Raw genomic sequence first — 20,144 nt, 5'->3', positions numbered from 1 at the left:
CAAGTAATAGCAGATAAAATAGAAATTTTCAGCTTTTCATTGAACTAATCTTTTATAGTCAATAATAATATAATTTTAAAGCATTGATTTTCATTTATAATTTTTTTTCATTCAAAATGCAATGAAAAATTTTATATTTTAATTCTTCTAGTAACTGCAGAATTATTTACCTTCTAATCCAGCGTTTCTCAACCTTTCAGTATTCGTGGCCCAATTTTCAATCATAAATTTCATCGCGCCCCCTTACAATAAAATGTATACAACAATAATGTATATTGAGTGTTTTGGATTCTGTTTTTAAATTATTTTTAATTAACTGCCAAAACAAGAGTAAACGCGAGCCAAAGTTGGAGAGAAACCACATCTTGCATTTTGGACAAGCGGACAGTGAACAGATGAAGCGAATGAAAGCGGAGAAAATTTAAATATTATATTTGAAATGAAAGCCAAATAGGGAGATAACGTTAAAAGAATATGAAAGTAGAAAAATTCATCAATGAAAGTTAACCTAGACGGAGTGAGCTAAATTTAGAAACGGGGAATACATTTTTTCGAATAATAAGAAAAATAAAACAGAAGCATGACAAAACGAAAGTGAAAAAAATGGGAATGTTTGTGCAAGAGAATCCACACGACCGAGGCCGTCTCGAGCATACGCGGAGTAAATGTTCTCATAAGAAGGAAAATATTTGATACGCAAGTTTCATATCCAGCCAGTCTCATTTCGAGTCGATCCTTTTATCGCTATCGATTCAATTGTGAATTTGTATGTTATATATGTTTTCGTGTTTATTGCAATTCACCATATAAAATATTCACGGCAGCAGATTTATGCAGAGTCATGGATAAATTTTTAAGCGGAAGTAAGCAAGCATTAGACGATAGTCAAGCATCAACAAGTACACAGACGAGCGTGGTTCCGAAAATAAAATCAAGGAAATATTCTCAAGAATACTTAAATTTTGGGTTTACCAGTACTGAAGTACATGAAGAAAAAAGACCCCTATGTATCATTTACTCAAAATTGTTGGCCGCAGACAGCATGAAACCTAATAAACTTAAACGACATTCGGAAACACTTCATAGTGAGTACGTCAACAAACCCAGAGAATTCTTCGAATTAAAATTAAAATCATATAACAAGCAATAATAATCATAACAATTTGCGTGACAAATTGTTTTCAATACAGCTTGACGAAGCAACAGATAGTAATAAAGATGCTCATTTAATTACCATGTTCGAATTTGAGGTAATATGTCAGTAGTAGAACTACTTTCCTGCAAACCAATAGAACTCAAAACATCAGCACTCGCATTATTTGCTATTTTAAATGATTTTATGAGCGAGGCAAACATAGAATGGAAAAATTGTGTCGGAATATGTACCGATGGTGCTCGTTCAATGCCCGAAAGATTCCAAGATATACAAACACTTTTAAAACAAAAATCGCCTCAGTGCACACATTGCATGATCCACAGAGAAACTTTGGCTTCGATAGAAATAAGTCCTGGTTTGAATATTGTGTTAACTACAGTTGAACCGTAGTAAATTATATAAAAATGAGACCCCTGAAATCGAGAATCTTTTCTTCACTTTGTGAAGACATGTTTTCAGTACATTCAGCGTTACTATTTTATTGCGAGGCAAGATGGTCATCACGTGGGAAATTTTTGCAACGTGTTTATGAATTAAGAGAAGAAATCGCCATTTCCTAGAAGAAGAAAACAGACAGGAGGAAGAGAATTTTCGCGATAGTTTATTTGTGATGAAATTGAGGTACTTGGTCGACATATTCGAGAGTTGAGACTGGCTATTTCTAATATTAAGCCTTCCTTCGAAAAACTTTGCTCTGCAAGACAGGCCCAAGGAAGTCACTAATAATTATTAAATTTGTTTTTAATTTAGTATGTTTTGATTAAGTAAGTTGTTTTACTTCAATAAGTTATTAAATATGTCGAAATGTATTTTGTTTTCTATGTGTATGTGTGCTTTCCTTTCAGGCATGATATTTTCTCTTTTTCTCTTTTAAATAATATTTTCTCTTGGATATTCTCGCGCCCCCCTTCTAGTGTGCTCGCGCCATACAGGTTGAGAATCACTGTTCTAATCTTTAACTGGAACAAAATTATGAATATTCGAGGGCATTATACATTTTTTAATGAAATATAGACTATGGGAAATTCAATCAACTACCACATTAACTATATGCGGATTTTTTTTCTATGAAATTGCAATTGTTTAATTCAATTTTTTATCGACCTCCAAAAGTTGATCTAAAACATTTTTCATTCTGTATGATTTCTTTCCACCAATCTCTGAGCTATCTGGTCAGCATTTGTGGTACTGATTTAAACTATTCTCCGAGAGTAACTCAACTGTACACTATTCTCAAACATTCATCTGAAATAGAATTGCATTTGCTTACATTTTGTATGTGACTGCTTTATCAATTCAGTGCCAGAACCCTATCAAGTATCAGGTTTGCGTTTTTCCTATGTACGCTCTTGTAAAATTTTTTTAATTATATTCCCATCATTTTAAGGAGACTTTTTTCAATCGTAACAGTACATATCTACAATCTCATCATAGTAAAAATTTAAATAAAAGCATATATTTAAATTCTACAATAAATTATTTAATCATATATTAGTGTTATTTAGTACGCAATTTACTAACCAAAAATTGCATTTATAACAATCCATCTTAAAAGAACAGAAAACCAATAATAAATGGATTTCAGAAAATAGAATATCCTTTCTTGATCAAAATGCTTTCGAGTGGTTTTAGACTTTCCCTTCTATAAAGTGATTTGTTAGATACCTCGATAGGAATAAAATCCATTCATATAGGAAAACTCGTTCAATTCATTTAAAAATATGGTGAAGAACTGAGCTTAGACATATCGAGAAGAATAGTCCCATCGATGAGTGATAGATCTAGGAACAGAATCTTACTGCAAACAATATATTTAATATTCATGTGGTCATTCAACTGACAGAGATGTCATATATATGGCAATCATTGCGGTAATCTGAGTCTTGCAAGTTATTATTCTATCTTCACAGTAACTATGTCTTTCTACAACAGTAAATTTTTGGTATCCTCTATTTCTTTATTCTTTAGATTGGTATTCGGCCAAAATCAATTTCTAAACAAAAACGCGTTTCGATTATGAAGATCATAGATTGTTAAGCCCAGGAAACACTCTCTTTCAGACCTAAAATCTGTACCTAACAATTTAAAAAATTTTATATTTAAACCCCTTCCAAATGTACGCCCAAAATTTGTATTTCAACCTCAAATATAAATTGAATCAGCTTTTATTTTATTACTGAAGTAAAAAAACTGTTACGAAACAAATAACCATTTAAATAATGCCAAATTTCAGCTAAAGTAAAAAGTTAAGAAAAAAATACTAATTCTTATAAGTAAAATTATTTATAATAACTTCTTATTAGACGAGTATATAAGTTGCTTTTATTACTTCTGTTTTGAAAGTCAAATTGACATACTGCTTCTTCTAGAAAACTTGCATTATTTCATTTTATTTAGTTCAATTTCGGGACTAATGAAAATCCCTTTTCATTTAAGAATATGTTTAAGGAATACTAGAGATTAAAAATTAGATGAATAGGAAAATAACCGGGATTTCATACATGCTATTTCCTTAATCTTCTTTTACGACTCCCTGTTTCCTAATCTTGCTTTCAGACTTCTCACATTCTTTTGTCTCAAATATTTTTTACGACAGAAGACAATGTCTGTAACTGAATAAGAAGCTAATGAACCAAAAAGAATTATTTTCAAATTCCTTTTCAACTTTAAAAACAGTATTGCTTAAAAGAAATGATTGAAGTTGTTTTGAAGTAAGACATTTCATAAATTTGATGCATTCATTGTGAATTAAGTTTTTATTATTTTGCTCCTAAGCAATTCAAAGCAAATGCAACTTTCTAGATATTCCAAAATTTCATGAATAAATTTAATTATACCATTTTACCGTAAATTTAATGGTGTCATAGAATTATAAATTTCGGTCAAGAACGAGTATATTTCTTTAGATCTTCATTTTTTAACTAATATTTGACAGAATCAAGATATATATATATATATATATATATATATATATATATATATATATATATATATATATGTATGTATGTATGTAAAATAAATGTTATAAAATATCAAGCACGTAAAACACAAAATTTTAAATATTTCAAAGAAAATATCTTTCGGAAATCATCTTAAAATAATCTAAATTAATGATTTACATCAAATTCGCTGCCTATCAAAGAAAAGTTTAAATTTTTGTACGGAAGAAACTTTTTAAAGACAACCTAAATTCTTGAAAAACTGAAGATATCTGCTTTGCTCTTCATTAATATATCGTGATTAATGAAAAAAAGTTTGAACTTTCCTGCCTTACTTTCCTCAGGGGATCCATCTATTCCAAGTAAGGGTAGAATAATATATATTCTTTTTTCTTCCCTGGAGTTTTTAAATAAAAAAAAAAAAATACAGAATAAAACTGTTTTAGCGGGGACGAATTTTATAATTCGATCTGGAAATAAAAAAGATAAATTACATCAATAAAAACTGAAATAATATATTTAAAAAAAATACTGAAGGGTTTGAGATTTAAAAATAGCGATGTTACAACTAATCCTTGGATTTTTTTTATATATTTATTTATTTTTGTGAAATTTAGGTCTCGGTTCCATTCATGTCTTTATCATGTGATTTTCGGATTCCATGTTTTGTTTAAGTCGAATAAATATATTTAAAAAAAATACTGAAGGGTTTGAGATTTAAAAATAGCGATGTTACAACTAATCCTTGGATTTTTTTTATATATTTATTTATTTTTGTGAAATTTAGGTCTCGGTTCCATTCATGTCTTTATCATGTGATTTTCGGATTCCATGTTTTGTTTAAGTCTCTAAATCTGTTTTGTTACTTCTTTCCCTCGTATATTAATTAATCTTTCTTTTTCCAATTGTTTTCTATTTAAAATGATTCCTCTCTTTCCCACTGCTTGTTAAAATTGATTCAACATGGTCAAAAAGTTTAAAATGGAAAAATTTCTCAGACTTTTAAATTTTGCTTTCACATTAGTTTTTATTTTACAATCTGTAATCAGAAATTGAAAACGATGTACTTATAAAATAATTTCTGAAACATAGATTTTTTTTTCAAAATAAATATACTGAAATCTTCCAAAGAAGTCATCACGTAAGCAGAAAAAAATTCATTATAATTATTTTTTTTTGTTTAGAATATTTATTTTTCTTAATGTTCTGCCAAAATTCTACATTTCGGGACAGACATTCATCACTTTATTTCCATCAAAATGATATGTTTTCATTGTCATAGTGCTGCAATCAATTTCATATTTTAACCAAGAAGTTAAGTCAAACCCAGACAAATTAAAATATTTAAAACGCTGTTTGAAACATTCTTATTCTTCAAATAAACATAATCTTAAGAAAACATCAGATATTTAAAAAATGTGTTCATGCTATACTCACTTAAAATCGGTTGCTATTAGGAGATGAGGAGTATAAATATGAGCCTCTGCATAAATGGATATAAAAATTTAAACTTTTTTTTATTATGGCTGAAAAATTTTTTCTTATTATGACTTAATTTATTCTTTCCAGGTGTTATAAGAATCTGATTCCATGAAAGAGCTCACATTTCAAATAATACTAAAAATTTCAATTCTTAGAAGACTTTAGTAACTTTCTTTTTTGTTAATATGTGTGAATTATCGATTGACGTTATTTCATGTGCCAGTTTATTGAAACAGCTCAAATTTTAAACTAAAATTTTCAATTCTTAGAAGACGATAGTAATAAATTTTTATTAATATGTTTGGATTATCGTTTGACATTTTTATGCCAATCCAGTGACACAGCTCAAATTTCAATTAGCACTGAAAATTTCAATTCTTAGAGGACTTTAGTCACCATTTTTGTTAATATGTTTGGATAATCGATTGGCATTACTTTATGTGCCAACCCTTTTGTATTTCAAAGTACTGCAGATTTTTTTTTTATTTTTTTTATTTTGGAGTTGAGACTCCCTCATATGAAAAAAAAAGCGATTTACTTTCTTATTCATTAATAGATCATGATAAATGAATGGGGTTACGCTTCCTTGACACGGTTACCTCTGAGAATTCCTCTGCATCAAACTTGGGGAAGTAAAGCATTCATTCTTCCTACATTTTTTTTTAAAATAAAAAACGAAAAGAAATACAGGATAGAAAAGCTAAAATGGAAACTGATTTTACAGTTCTTAGTAAGAATGAAAAGGAAGAGCTATATCTATAAAAGCTAGACGTATGAAGGAAATAAATAAAAATTCCAGAAACGGTAGAAATTCAGAAAGAGCGAGAAGTTACAGCTAATACTTCGTAGTTTTCTGTCAAATGTAGGTGACAATGCCATCCATTTCCCACGCGTTTGACTTTCGGATACCCTGTTCTGTTTTACTCCCCACATCTGCCTTGTTTTATCCTACTTTCGTATCTTAAATCACTCTTCCTTTTTCCTACTTTCTTTTATTGGTAGCGAGGCGTTTCTTTCCCAATGCGTGCCAAAATTGATCGGACATGGTCAATAGCGTTTAAAATGGAAATACTTGCCAGACTTATCACTTTTATCTCTGCATTACTTTTTTCCAAATGTATATTTAAACACACTGACTATTTTTACGACCTGGTGTTTCGACTGCTAAAATTTTTGAAAAAAAAATGAAGTGAAACAAAGTTTCTTTGATACAAGAAAGAGGCTTTTTTCTCTGTGTAAGAAGAAAATAATTTTTATAAAAACGATAAAGAGAAACATTAAGTAGTAAAGTAAATCAAATAAGAAGTACATTAAGAGGAAACAAAAATTTAGTGCCCTAAACTGCGGATAAATAACATTACTTCTAATATGTTACAACATAAGGATTCATTTAATTATTCTCTGCATTTTCATACATTAGTAGGAATCCAAAATTTGTTCCATTAAGTGCCTAATTGCAGATAAATAACAATATTTCTGATATGTTACTATCACAAGGATACATTTAATTATTCTCTGCATATGCATACATTAGTAGGAATACAAATTTATTTCTTTTTTTTACAATACTTCTGATATGTTACTATCATAAGGATACATTTAATTATTCTCCGCATTTACATATATTTGTAGGAATCCAAATTTGTTTCGTCTTTTTAAAAAATTATTTTGATGATTTGCCACGTTGTGTTAAGTCTTTAAATTATTCTACCAAATTTATTTCAATTTTGTCATTCGCACTTTAAATTAAATTTATTATAAAATGAATGTAGTTGCTTTTATGATTTACATCTGTTATTATTTTAATTAATATTGCCTGAAACTATTATTAAAGAATTTTTGATATCTTATCTAACGGCAACTGTCCTTATAAGCTGACTGTAATGCGATTTTGAGTAGTTTCTTGTTTCTTTCCAGGCTCATTTTTTTTGAGATTATTAATTATTATTATTATTTTTTTTTTTTTTTACTTTTCGATTATTAACGGAATTTGATATAAGACAGTGAATATTTTCCCTGTCTTTAGTGACCTTCACCACTAAAACACTATTTTAGCATGTTAGCATAAGTTACTAAATATCATAGTTATAGTATCTTTGCAATAATGTTCAGTATACAGGAACTCGAATAATATTGTAGAGATGCCGTAAAATACCGTATGCTAATGTGTTATAAATTAATAAATATTGAGGGTAAAATTAATTTACATTTTCTTAATCAGAACTAGTCAAAATCTGTAATAAATTTATGTTGCAGCGCTGGCTTGTGCAAATTCTATCATAAACCATATACCATCAATTCTATTTTTCCCATCAGTTTTTTTTTTTTATTTTAAATCCAAAAGGAGTTTTAATTCGAATGTTGATTATTCTGGACATCTTTCAAATTGCTCAAATTATTATACCTTAAGGGCTGTTAAATTATTAAATAGTTTAATTTCTTTTGTTGTTTACCTGGAACAAATCAATCGGAAAAAGTTCCATATCTGTTCAAAGCATCCGTTAATTTTGAATTTGAATTAAAATTTTATAATAAGTGATCAAAATTAATCTTGGTATCTTATCATGCAACACTCATTAATTAAAATATTATAATTATTACTTTGAAACTTTCAAGTTAGATACTTCAATTCTGAGTTTCATTATATTAATTCTTCTCTTATTTTTTCCCACAAATATAAAGCTCTTTTAAAGAGTTCTGAATCTAACTGGAATCTTGAAGGTAAGCAAGTATTCATCTTAAAATTTATTTTTTTAAAAATAAAATTATTTTATTTTATTCCTTACTTTAAGAAGTAAGCATATTTTTACTTAAAATCGAGAAATTAAATCGATTTGAATGTAAATAAGTACGCTTACAAATTTATTTTTATTATCATGCGGATAATGTTAAGCACTGTGTGTCATCGTAATTTGTGGAAAAATATAAAGTCAAATGCTTATTAAAAATAGATTTGATGCAATTTCTATGTATAAGAATTCAATATATAACATTAAATAAATATATCGTAGAATGAAAAAGAAAATAAATGGAGCGAAATATCGAGGTTTGCTGCTTATATGAAACGAATTACAAGAATAAATTTGAATTTCAGAATAGAATTCAAGAATCGCAGTGTTATTAAATATAAGAATTTCAGTATCTAGTCTTAAAATAAAAAAGGTAAATCATATATGTATTAAAATGTGAGGTATTTTTATTGAAATACAGAATTTAGAAACCTGGAAATAATGTTTTATCATACTAATCATTGTAATGTTGTGTAAAATTATGCGAAAATAGTTACTTTATAATTCATCAATTTTTTCAATTTAAAGTTCAATAACTATTATTTATAGATTTAACCCTGAATGGTTTTCAGAAATTTGTAGATAGAATACATTTAATAACCTGTTAAAACATTCAATTTTCGTTTTATTACAGAGACCGAATGCAAATTAATACTTCAGTGTATATCAGTATATGAATTAGATCCGCATATTTTATAAATATTTCTATATAATTCGTTTTATTTTGTCACGAATAAAATATTTTAATAAGAAAATCTTTAAAAAATTAAATTAAAAAATGAATTTTCTATTAATTTAAATAATATCTATTCAGTTCAAATTGTTTAAAAATATCTAAGAAACAAAATAATGAACTATAAAATATTAATAATATAAATAAATATCCATAAATGTTAAATTTAAAGGAATAATTGCAACCAAAATAAAAAAAAAAACAATTTTTATCAAACTTTGCATCAAAACCCATTTCGATACGATCATTTGGCAAAATATCAAGAGCACAAGTTTGAAATTAATTTAATCTAAACAAGATTTCAGAAATATTGTAATTTTATTTTATTTTCAAAATATATTAAAATTGATACAAATCATCAGAACATTTAATACAAAAATCGTAATATAACTATGATTATATGAACTAAGTAAAATAAAAACAAATGTTGATTTCTTAAAGCAATAAGACAAATGATATGAAAAAAAATATATTGTTGAAGATAAATTGTTCATTAATAAACAGTTATGAAACAAAATTATGTTAATATATTTCATAAAATTGTTCTGTAAGTTTTTCATTAACATCAATGCGTTAATTTGTTAATAAATGTTTAAAAGGGTTTTTTTCTAGAATAATATTTTAATGAATAATTTTATTACTGAAAAAATTACGAACAAATTTTTAGAGCTGAAATTATTAATTAAGAAATATCTATTACATTATAGTTTTAAATAATAATATAAAAATTTCAGCTTCAGTAATATAAAGCTTTATTTACAAGCTGTTTGAATCTTATGCAAAATTCAACGTCTATTTAATTTCAAATAGTAACATTTAATAAAAAAATTCTCATTTATTTTTATCCAATGCCTCCAAATAACGAGATTTAAAAATGATTTTACAACAAAAGCTATAATATCTCGCAGTCATTATTTTTTGATTTTATTTTTTAAAAAATTCTCTAAGTAGAACTCCAAATGCTACAGCCTTCTTGCGAGATAAAAGTATTAGAAAAGAATAAAATCTAGCCAGTTAAAATAAAATAATAAAACTAATTCAATCACGTTGCAGACGCTCAAAAGCAGCTGCCGTTAAATAAAAATAAAGAAAATAAAGCAAGAAGATCTGAGAATCATTCGATTGAAATATAAAACAATGCGCTTTCCATACATTGTGCACAAAAGCTGAGGAAAAAAATGATACTTCGACTTGAGTTGTAGATTATCGCCTAGATACTAAAGCCCTTCGAAACAACACAACGCCTACAGAAGCCAACACAGAAAAAGAAAGAAAAAGTCTTGAGCCAGCTTAATCGCTCAAAATAAAAACATTTATTGATTGAGCGATGGCAACACGAAAACGTACTTTATTCCATCCAATAGCTACTGAAGGCAGCGTTAGCGCACAAGGAAGGAAAGAGCTATCTGAAAACGTGACTAAGCCTAAAAGCACCAAAAGGAATGAACTGGCAAAAAAGAATGATGAAAATATATAATAAGTCTTAGGGACGGTAGCATGTGGATTGAATTCTTGTGGAAGTCAGACGTTGAATTCGAAACATTAAAAATATATAGGTATTTCTTTCATAGTATATCTTTATCTTATATTTCCATTTCGTTTTTTTCTCAGCTAATTCAATTCAGATAACAAAAAAGTTCTAATACATTTTATATTAAATTATCAAGACGACCATTCTTGTTTCTCTTAAATTCAAAGAAATAAAAAGTAGCTAAATGTGGATTAAATATTTATTCCTATCATTTACAGAATTTAAATGTTTGTGTGTGGGTCTTTGATACATAAAATTAAATTCAACCTTAAATGCCGTCATATGATTAAAGATTATTTGTCTGTATGTTTAATACAAATCTATTTCTTCGTTTAATTTTGATGAAAGATAGGATAAACGCTTCGCTGACAAAAAGATAATATTAACTTTACAACACTCACAATAATTAAAATATGATTAAACATTATGCAAGAGTTTTTTTGTGCCTCAGCCTTATTTTAATAAAAATTCTCAAAAATTAATATTTACACATTTTAAATACATAAAAAAAGGTTTTTGATAATGACAATTTCATCGTCTTTTAGCCTTTTCTATGATTTGAATGATTTTTTTTTACATTTAATTATATATACAATCTAAAACAATGTTTTTATTTTTGTATTGAAGTTAAAACTAATTTAATTATTCTATTAAACCATTTAATTGAGTGCATTTGCAAGTAATAAATAAATAGGATTATTTTTCTGGATATTATATTCGAAGCAAGATTTTCAACCATTTTATTAAAACAAATTTAAATAACTGCATTTTAATTTAATACATTAACAGCTTCCAAATTAATATTTATGCAAAAAACTAGTTACAAAAGTCGATAAATGCAAATATATTATTAACCATTTTTTAATAATGATAAATAACTGAAGACAAAATTCCCAAAACTTATTTTTATATTAAAATTTTGAAAAAATCTCAAAATATTGTCTAAGTAAAGCATATTGCTGTAACTTTTAGGAAACAAATTAAATTTTATCTTAATGGCTTGCATTATAATACATTTAAAAAGGTCTAGTTGAATAACTTTCCCTACATATAGTTGAAACAAACTAGGAAGAAAAAATAACCAAACTGACTTATGAAATAAAGATATCAAAATGGCATATATTGGACAATTATTCGCAAGAAAACATTTATTTAAAAAAATAAATGAAAAATTTAAAAATTAAAGCATTGATTGAGCATCAAGGAATGAAATCATTATTAATTGTAAATAATGTTGTATTTGCTACAAACCTTACAGAATAATTAAGTTATAAAATAGTTTTCGAAACGTATACTCCCATCAACAAATGTGTGAAAAATTAATAAAACCCAATTGAAAATTAAGATATAATTTAAATATTTTAATAGAAAATTACATAGTAGATCAAATTAAATAGAACATGAAATCATAATGAAAATACGACACGTTTTATGGGGTCCTTGCACAAATTAAAATGCCATAGTCTATTGTTGAACCTTGAAAGTTCATCTTTAGACCAGAATTTATAAGTTTTATATAATCATGTTTTACTTCTTTTTTTCCAAATATTTCCATAATTTCTTGAATTAATTTATTTCTATTTTACAGATATAATTTCTTTAACCTTATCTCTATCGCACACATTCAAAAATTCTTAGCTCTTCTCTATAATGATAGAAAATACAAATAGGCGCCAAATGTACGTCATTTGATCAGTCCGAAGCATTTGATACTTAGCCCGTCAGAGAGAGGAGATGGCCTTAGACATTTCCTTTCTGACTGACACACACACACACACACACACACACACACACACACACACACACACACACACACACACACACACACACACACACACACACACACACACACACACACACACACACACACACACACACACACACACACACACACACACACACACACACACACACACACACACACACACACACACACACACACACACACCATTTCTCCATTTTTTTTATTATTTTTTTGTATCCAGTATATTTCCATATTTGATTTATCTCAGTTTGTTATGAACATTTCTTATAAATTATTAACATTTTATTTTAGATTTGCATGAGCTTTCTCATCCTCCTAAAATGATTCATTACGGCGTTTGGCATAAAGATAATATCTTTACTCTTAATTGTTGATTATGGTTTGCAATAAATGTTTTAATTGCTGTTCCGATTTCCCATTGATTCTGATGAGAGATGTATGCACTGATCACCTGATTTCACATTCTGCTTTACATTTTATTCTCATATTTACTAATATTTTATTATTTATTGCCACTGTATGACGTGAATCTCAGAATTTTGCAAACTCTTTCCTCACATATTGTATATACACAATATGACACAAAAATGATTCGCAAACATACACTAAAAAACACGAAATTTTCTAGTTATATATAAAATTAAACTATATATGTATATATTAGAAATTGTATGCAACTATATAACTTGGTTAAAAAATCTGAATATCAAAATCATATTTTTACATACTACTGTAAATTTATGTATTTTAAATAAATGTTCCAATTAATTTTTTGAAGTTTTAAGACTTCACTCTCCACTTTAATATTTTCATAATCTAAGATTCAACATATACTAGCCATCTATGGCAACAATAGAAAAAAATGACTACTTGTTATAAAATATTTCTTATAAATCTTATTCTTTTAAATATTTTTTATTATAAAACAGTGTTAGATTTAGTTTCATAGCGCCTAATGTTCATATAATGTTCAAATGATAATGTAAATATATTATTAATTTATTATATAGAAAATAAAAGATAATATAAAACTCAAAGGAATGGACAATCATACTTGAGAATGTACATCTCAAGTCTATGTATGAACTCTTTGGAATAAAGAAATTCGAATAATATATTACAAAATATATCTTGAAAATGCAATTAAAATAAAATCAATATCTTTAAGGCAATCTTAAATGTTTTGGCTAACTGAGTATATATTTCATAAAGGATAATAATCTTTCCTTTTGAGAAAAATTATTATTTGAATATAATTTCAATACTTCTCACCCTGTTTTTCCCATCTGTCTGTACGACTTTAACTTAATAATGTAATACGTATCGACTGAGTGATGGAAGTAATTAAATTTTAAAAGTTTTAGCGAAGTTTTAAAACATCACGATCCTTTTCTATGATAACAGAATAGAAAGATTTATATTTTATATTAAATATATATGGATTTATGTAGTTTAAGTAAACAAATTTTGAATACTTCATTGGAGTTTTAAAACGAGTGTGACAGAAAAGGCTTTACTGTATGGATTGGCTTAAAAGTGTATTGACATATTTTTACTTACAGTTGACATCCAATGTGACGGATACTGAAGCTGGAACAGTGATATTGTTATTGGACGCTTGGCACTGCAGAACAGCCAGCAAATCATTCCGCCTCAGTTCTTCGATTTCAAGCTCATTTCTTACGGAATTATCACCTGTGACGAAAGTGTACGTATCGTCCAGTAATGCATAGTCCCTCCACCATGTGACAGCTGGCCTTGGCTTTCCTGTAATAATAGAATAATGTTATTTGGCTGATATGATTAAAAAAGTAAAATAAATCAGAAATATAGAATTTTGCAATTTATCACAGAATGCAATTTCATCTAATTAATTATTTTTAGAATGTCAGTTTTAGAAAATAAATCATAGAAACGAAAATTTAAACCTATTAAAAAATTTGCTCAATTTTATTAATAATGTTTTGGAATTAATACACATTCGTTTTAAAAATTAATAATGCTTTGTATTATAAAAGTATTTATTATAATGTTTATTATATATTATCATAAAATGGTTTTCAAAATTTATGAATTTTAAAAACCATTTTATAATAAAAAAAAGGAAAAAAATATTTAAATTTTTTATAGAGTTTATTATGAATCACCATTTACTTAATAAGTATTTTTACTCATATAATTCTCAATTTTATATAATATTTAAAATTGAAGTAAAAATCTAAATTTTATATAATATTTGAAATTTAAATAAAAACATTAAAATGGATTCATATTACAATTTTTTTATTATTATTATTAAATGAAATTGAGGGTGGAAATTTCAAAAGTTGAAAAGCAATAATAAATAGTTTCATACAACTTTTCTATTATAAGTACACTGCATACTATTAAATAATTAATTAAACAGATTTAGCTAATATTATGAAACTTTGTTTATGAAAAGATAAAGAAAATATAATTTTTTCAAGAATTCGTGAAACTATCAGAACTGAAATACATTTCATAAATAAATTTCTGAATAAAGTAAATACTAAAAGAATTGAGAAAAAAAAATACAATACGTGTCCCTTATATTTTAATACTAAAAAATTAACAATACGTGTCCATTATATTTATGATTTTTTTTCTCTTAATGTATCATGTTAATTTTAAAGCTTTTTATGAAATGAAATTTATTTTGATGTAATCCTGCTGTGCGGCAGTTTCAGAAATTATATTTGCTTAAGGTGATTAAAAATATGATAGATCCAAATTACTTAATAATTGGATAATGAAGCATTATCCAATTATAAATTTTAATTAGGAATAAACACATTTCAGTTATTTGGTAATTATTTCAGCATCAAATTTTTCGAAAAAAGATTTGAAACATTTTGTACACATGTATTAAATTATAAAAATGATGATTAAAGCATAACCTTCTTAAAAAAAGAAATAAATTATATCTGATGTGCAATAATTATTAAATAAGAAACAAAATTAAATCTGTGAAAAAAATATTGAAATTGCAGCACATTTTTCATTAAAATAATTTACGAATTAACAAAAAAACAGTTTTTCTGTTGAATACGAAGCAAAAAATGATAAATTCAACATTCTCAAACGTACTTTATTTACATTCATGCCTCTTTGAAATAGACCAGGCGCACTAGAAATTCTCTTTATTCTAATTTTTTTTTCCAAAATGCGCCAACGAAGAATTAATTACTTTGATACATAGGAAAGTTTTAAAAAAGTGAAGAATAGAACGAAGGTGAAAAGGGAGCGAAAAATAAAATAAAAATGAAGATACATACAGCTATACCTCAATGCAATTTTTTAAGCCTATCAATAATGATCAAAGTTACTAGAATGAAAATAAAGAAGACCCTGGCTAAGGATAAAAAATATTCTTCAAGGTAAGAAGAAAGTTTAAAAAAAACATATCTTGAGGTAGTGTCTCTTTTTTCCCCCCTTATTTTCTTCTAAAGCACAAGAGAAAAAATAACGTGGAGGTAGTTTTGGTAAATTAAGAAAACTTTAGAGGATAATGTCGTTTACGAAACAACAGGAGATCCTTTGATTAAATTGTCCGTAAGGTATTATAATTTTAAGTCATTATGCTAATTATTTCCGAAGGACTTTCCATCATGTTTTGGTCACATGTGGAGGAGACTTTTTTTTCACGAGATGTATAAGAAATTGCTTTCCTTAGGTGACGGGGTGAAATATTATTTGAAAGACATTGAAAGTAATTGAAATTAAGTGTTATCACATTAAATATATCAAACGAAGAAATGCCTGCAGACTTTTCTTTTGTTAAAGCTTTTGTATGATATATATTCAAAATATTTAAAATAACTAATTGAGATTTTCTAATGTTTTGATGATATAATTCTTTAAAAGAGTTTAACATGTGAAAAATTAGAAGAAACGTTCCTATTTTTATATTTTATTTTTCAGGTATAATACATAAGAATCATGCATAAATAAATAACGTAGATTTCATTTTCTCTATAAAGTAAGAGTTCTTTCCTTTGCTTCAATTTTAGCACTTAAAGAACGACGAAATTGTTTTTCTTTTCTTTTCTGAGACAATATGTTTATGGATAAGCGTTTCTGTAAAAGATTTCATTTCACAAAGCATTTATCTTGCGTCTTTATCCATTCTGCAGATTGGTAATGTTTACTTTGAATCATGGGATCTCTGCATACTGTTATAATCAGGTTTTGCTTTAAAATAATAGATGCAAATTTCCCATCCAAAGAGATTCTAAAGAACAAGTGGCTGCCATGTTAGTGAAGAACAAGAAGACTGGCAAATATCATTATGTTGAAAACATTGCATCTTCTTTAATTATTTTGATTAAATTTTTTATTTATTTATTATTATTTTGCCCTTGTGAGCAATCGCTTTTGTCATTGTTGTCAACAAACTTTGCTTTAAAATAATGGCTGTAAATTTAATATCCAACAAATACCAATCAAATAATATTTATCGTAATGAGCAAACAAAGAAGCATTGTGAATTACATTGTTCTAAAGCGTTGCCTAACCTATAAACAGTTGGGGAAAAATTTAATTCATTTACTATGAAGAGCCTTAAAAATGAATAAGTATCATAAAAGTATTTAAAATAAAAGATAATTGTGAAAAGATAATATAATTATTAATAATTATATTAATAGAACCAAACGCTAATAACATTACGTTAGAACTTTTATTAATAATTACTTTAATAGAACATTCATTAATAATCGACCAATAATAAAAATATTTGCGCATTCGAGGGCGAAAACTTTTTAACATATATTCTTATTCTAAAATAATTCAAACAATGCTATGATATGCAGTTCTTACAAATTGAAAGTAATTTTTGATTTTTAGATTTTTTATGTTACCAATGGATGCGAGATATCTCATTTTAATTTAATATTTTGCTACAATCAAATAATTTTCATCTATTTCTCTTATAATTTTAGATGAAATATTAGTAAGTTATGTGAAGAACTACTAATAAATTGAGATTTAAAAAAGGAATAATCTAATGATCGAATAGATAAAAATCATTAAAAATTATTTGAAGTTGAAGTTTAGGTTAAATGGATTTAGTAATAAAAGGGAAAGTCGTTGCGATAATTTCTAGTGTAATATCGGAATTTAAGGAGAATAAATTATTTATTCCTTGGAAAATTCTATGATAAAGCCTTTTTATATTACTAAAATTCAATTCAGAGCTTAGAAAGTGACTAGGAGTTTAATATATATATATATATATATTTTTAATTCTTCTTGACTGTTTCAAATGCATTATAAAAACTCCTAGTTTTCAAGTTCTAGAAGAACTATGATTTCTGTTTCTTTTCTTATATATAAATAGGCATTTTAAATATCAATATATACACAAAAGAAGAAATGAAAGTAAATAATTTATTATATTGGAGCTTTCTACCAGAATTTCTTTTTTTATCCCATATAAATAAAAAAAAATGACATGTGTTTTGGCACTCAAAATAATCATAATTTTATTAGAATAAATCTTAACCTGAAACTTAGTCCTTGAAGTCTCTTCATAAATGACATGATTTCATAACTTTCAAATAAAATTTTTCGTAATAAATTACTTTTACGTAAGTCTATATGTATTGAAATATCTTTTCAATTTCGTCAAAATATTATTTCCTTAAGAATTTAATTAAATATTTCATAAAATTTATATATATTTTTAAAGAAAATATGGAGTATATATATTTAGAGTTTCATAAGTTTAGTTTGAGCGTGGTGAAGACGGACAAGTAATCATGAATTCAAAATTTGAAATTAAAGCGAGAGCAATATCAATTTGAAGGATACTGCAATTCATTTACTTATTTATTTTTGCTTACTTTTGTTAAATATTTTAGCTTTAACGCTACGCAGGTTTCGATAAAAATTCCAAATTAGATGATTTTAATTAAAGTAGAAAATTCCCAAACCTAAAAAAAAAATTGAAGGCGATCAGTTTTATCAGACTTAAAATAAGATAATTAAAATTCATCTATAAAATTTAAAAATTTCAAATTCAATAAAGTTATGCAAATTCTTAAAATTGAAAAAAATATGTTTCAGCTTGATTAACATAAACTTAATATTTCATTTTTCTTAAACCTTATGAAATGTTGTATTATTTACAGTTAATTAAATTCGGAATAACAACAGAAATTATAACTATGTGTGAAAACAAACAAAATTAGCGCAATGAATTTCAGGGCAAGTTTCAACCATAAGAATCTGAAATATAAAAAAGCATTTAAATATAAATGGTACTTTGTTTATATATTTAAAACGGTTAATTAGATATTAGCTGTCTTATTTTTGCTTAAAAGTATAATGTTTTGTTATTTTTATCTGCATTACGAAGAGTGTTATCATTAAATATATTATTTTTTTAAGTTTGAACATAATAAGTAATAAATAAACATTACTTTATACAGAAAAAGGAACCGCATTTTGTCTTTCAGAATTTAACAGCAATAGCAATTTGTTGATTCAGTGATGTTTTCAACATTTTATCAAATTAATATTTTGATCCTCAAGAAATACTTTAAAAGAATGAGGTTTATGCTATTAATGTCTTCACACGAACTAATATTACTACTTTTAAGTTAAGACGTTGTATGCATATGACTTTAGCTAATATTTTAAACTTTCTCTACAGAAGGAAAATGTGCTAGAGTCATTTAATTAAATATTCTTCTGTAATTTTTTTTTTCTAAATGTCACCAATTTGCCTATCGGTATTTCTCACTTTCCTGCACTATTAAAAATTAGTTTGACACAAACCTATTTTTCACGATACAGGATACAATTTATTATTCTTTTCAGTCAAAAAGTAAAAGTAAATATTATTATCAATACTTTTAATGTTTCATTACAATGATAATAAAAATTAATGATATGTTTATAATATTCAAGTTTTCATAGATGGACTAAAATTGTTATGCATTGACCTTAACAATAATTATAAAGAAATTAATTATTTTCGAATTTTCCGGTAATCAATTTGTCAGCATTTATTGCAGGAATAATTAACTTAAAATTTATAAACTGAAATACTGTTTACGTAAAACATATAAGTTTCAATATTAATAAAATAATAAAATTATCCCCATGAATTAATTTGTTTTGCATTTTAACTAATTAAAAGTCATGTAATTAATAATTAAAAATATTATAAAATATCCACAGAAAATCTACAGGCTCCACAGAAATACTACTGAATACCTTTCATTGTAAACTCCACATGTTTCAAAATACACGTAAATTCTTCATTATTTTGATATTACCAAAAACATTTTTTTAAAATCTAGGATGAAAAAATGTTAAGGTTTCTTTTAAAATTTAATTTTTTTCTAATTTACTATGAAAATTTATTTTGTGAAATATTTTTGCTGTTGTTAAGCACTCTTAGGGACTCGGACTAATCTTGTATATTGGTACCAGATATGAAGAAGATACTATTTTTCGAATTAATACAGAAATGAACAATTTTTAAAACATATATAAAATATAATTTTTTAAAAAATATACTCTTATTTACTTTGCGTTTAAAAACGTTTTGCATTTGTTTTAGCAAAGAAGTTATACATAAATAAGTTCTGAATGAATATTTAATTTTATTTAATAAATCAGATAAAACCTTCCGTATGATTTTTATTTCAATCATTTATCTCGAAATAGCAATAAGTCTCGAAAATGAATGCAACCGATAAGATAAGTAAATCCAATTGT

General features: G+C 26.0%; 1 protein-coding gene across 1 annotated transcript in view; it reads right to left on the bottom strand.

Moving 5' to 3' along the window:
- The window catches only part of LOC129969050 (hemicentin-1-like), a 456,303-nt gene that overhangs the window by 132,160 nt on the left and 303,999 nt on the right, over window positions 1-20,144 (bottom strand). Inside the window, exon 4 of the mRNA XM_056083458.1 lies at window positions 13,956-14,162. Within this exon, the coding sequence (XP_055939433.1) occupies window positions 13,956-14,162 (207 nt within the window). The remainder of the gene's footprint in view (window positions 1-13,955; window positions 14,163-20,144) is intronic.

The sequence above is a fragment of the Argiope bruennichi genome, chromosome 5, assembly GCF_947563725.1.
Source record: "Argiope bruennichi chromosome 5, qqArgBrue1.1, whole genome shotgun sequence".
NCBI classification, from domain to species: domain Eukaryota; kingdom Metazoa; phylum Arthropoda; class Arachnida; order Araneae; family Araneidae; genus Argiope; species Argiope bruennichi.
The sequence above is the reverse complement of the archived record's forward strand: the minus strand, read 5'-3'. Positions and strand labels throughout refer to the sequence as shown.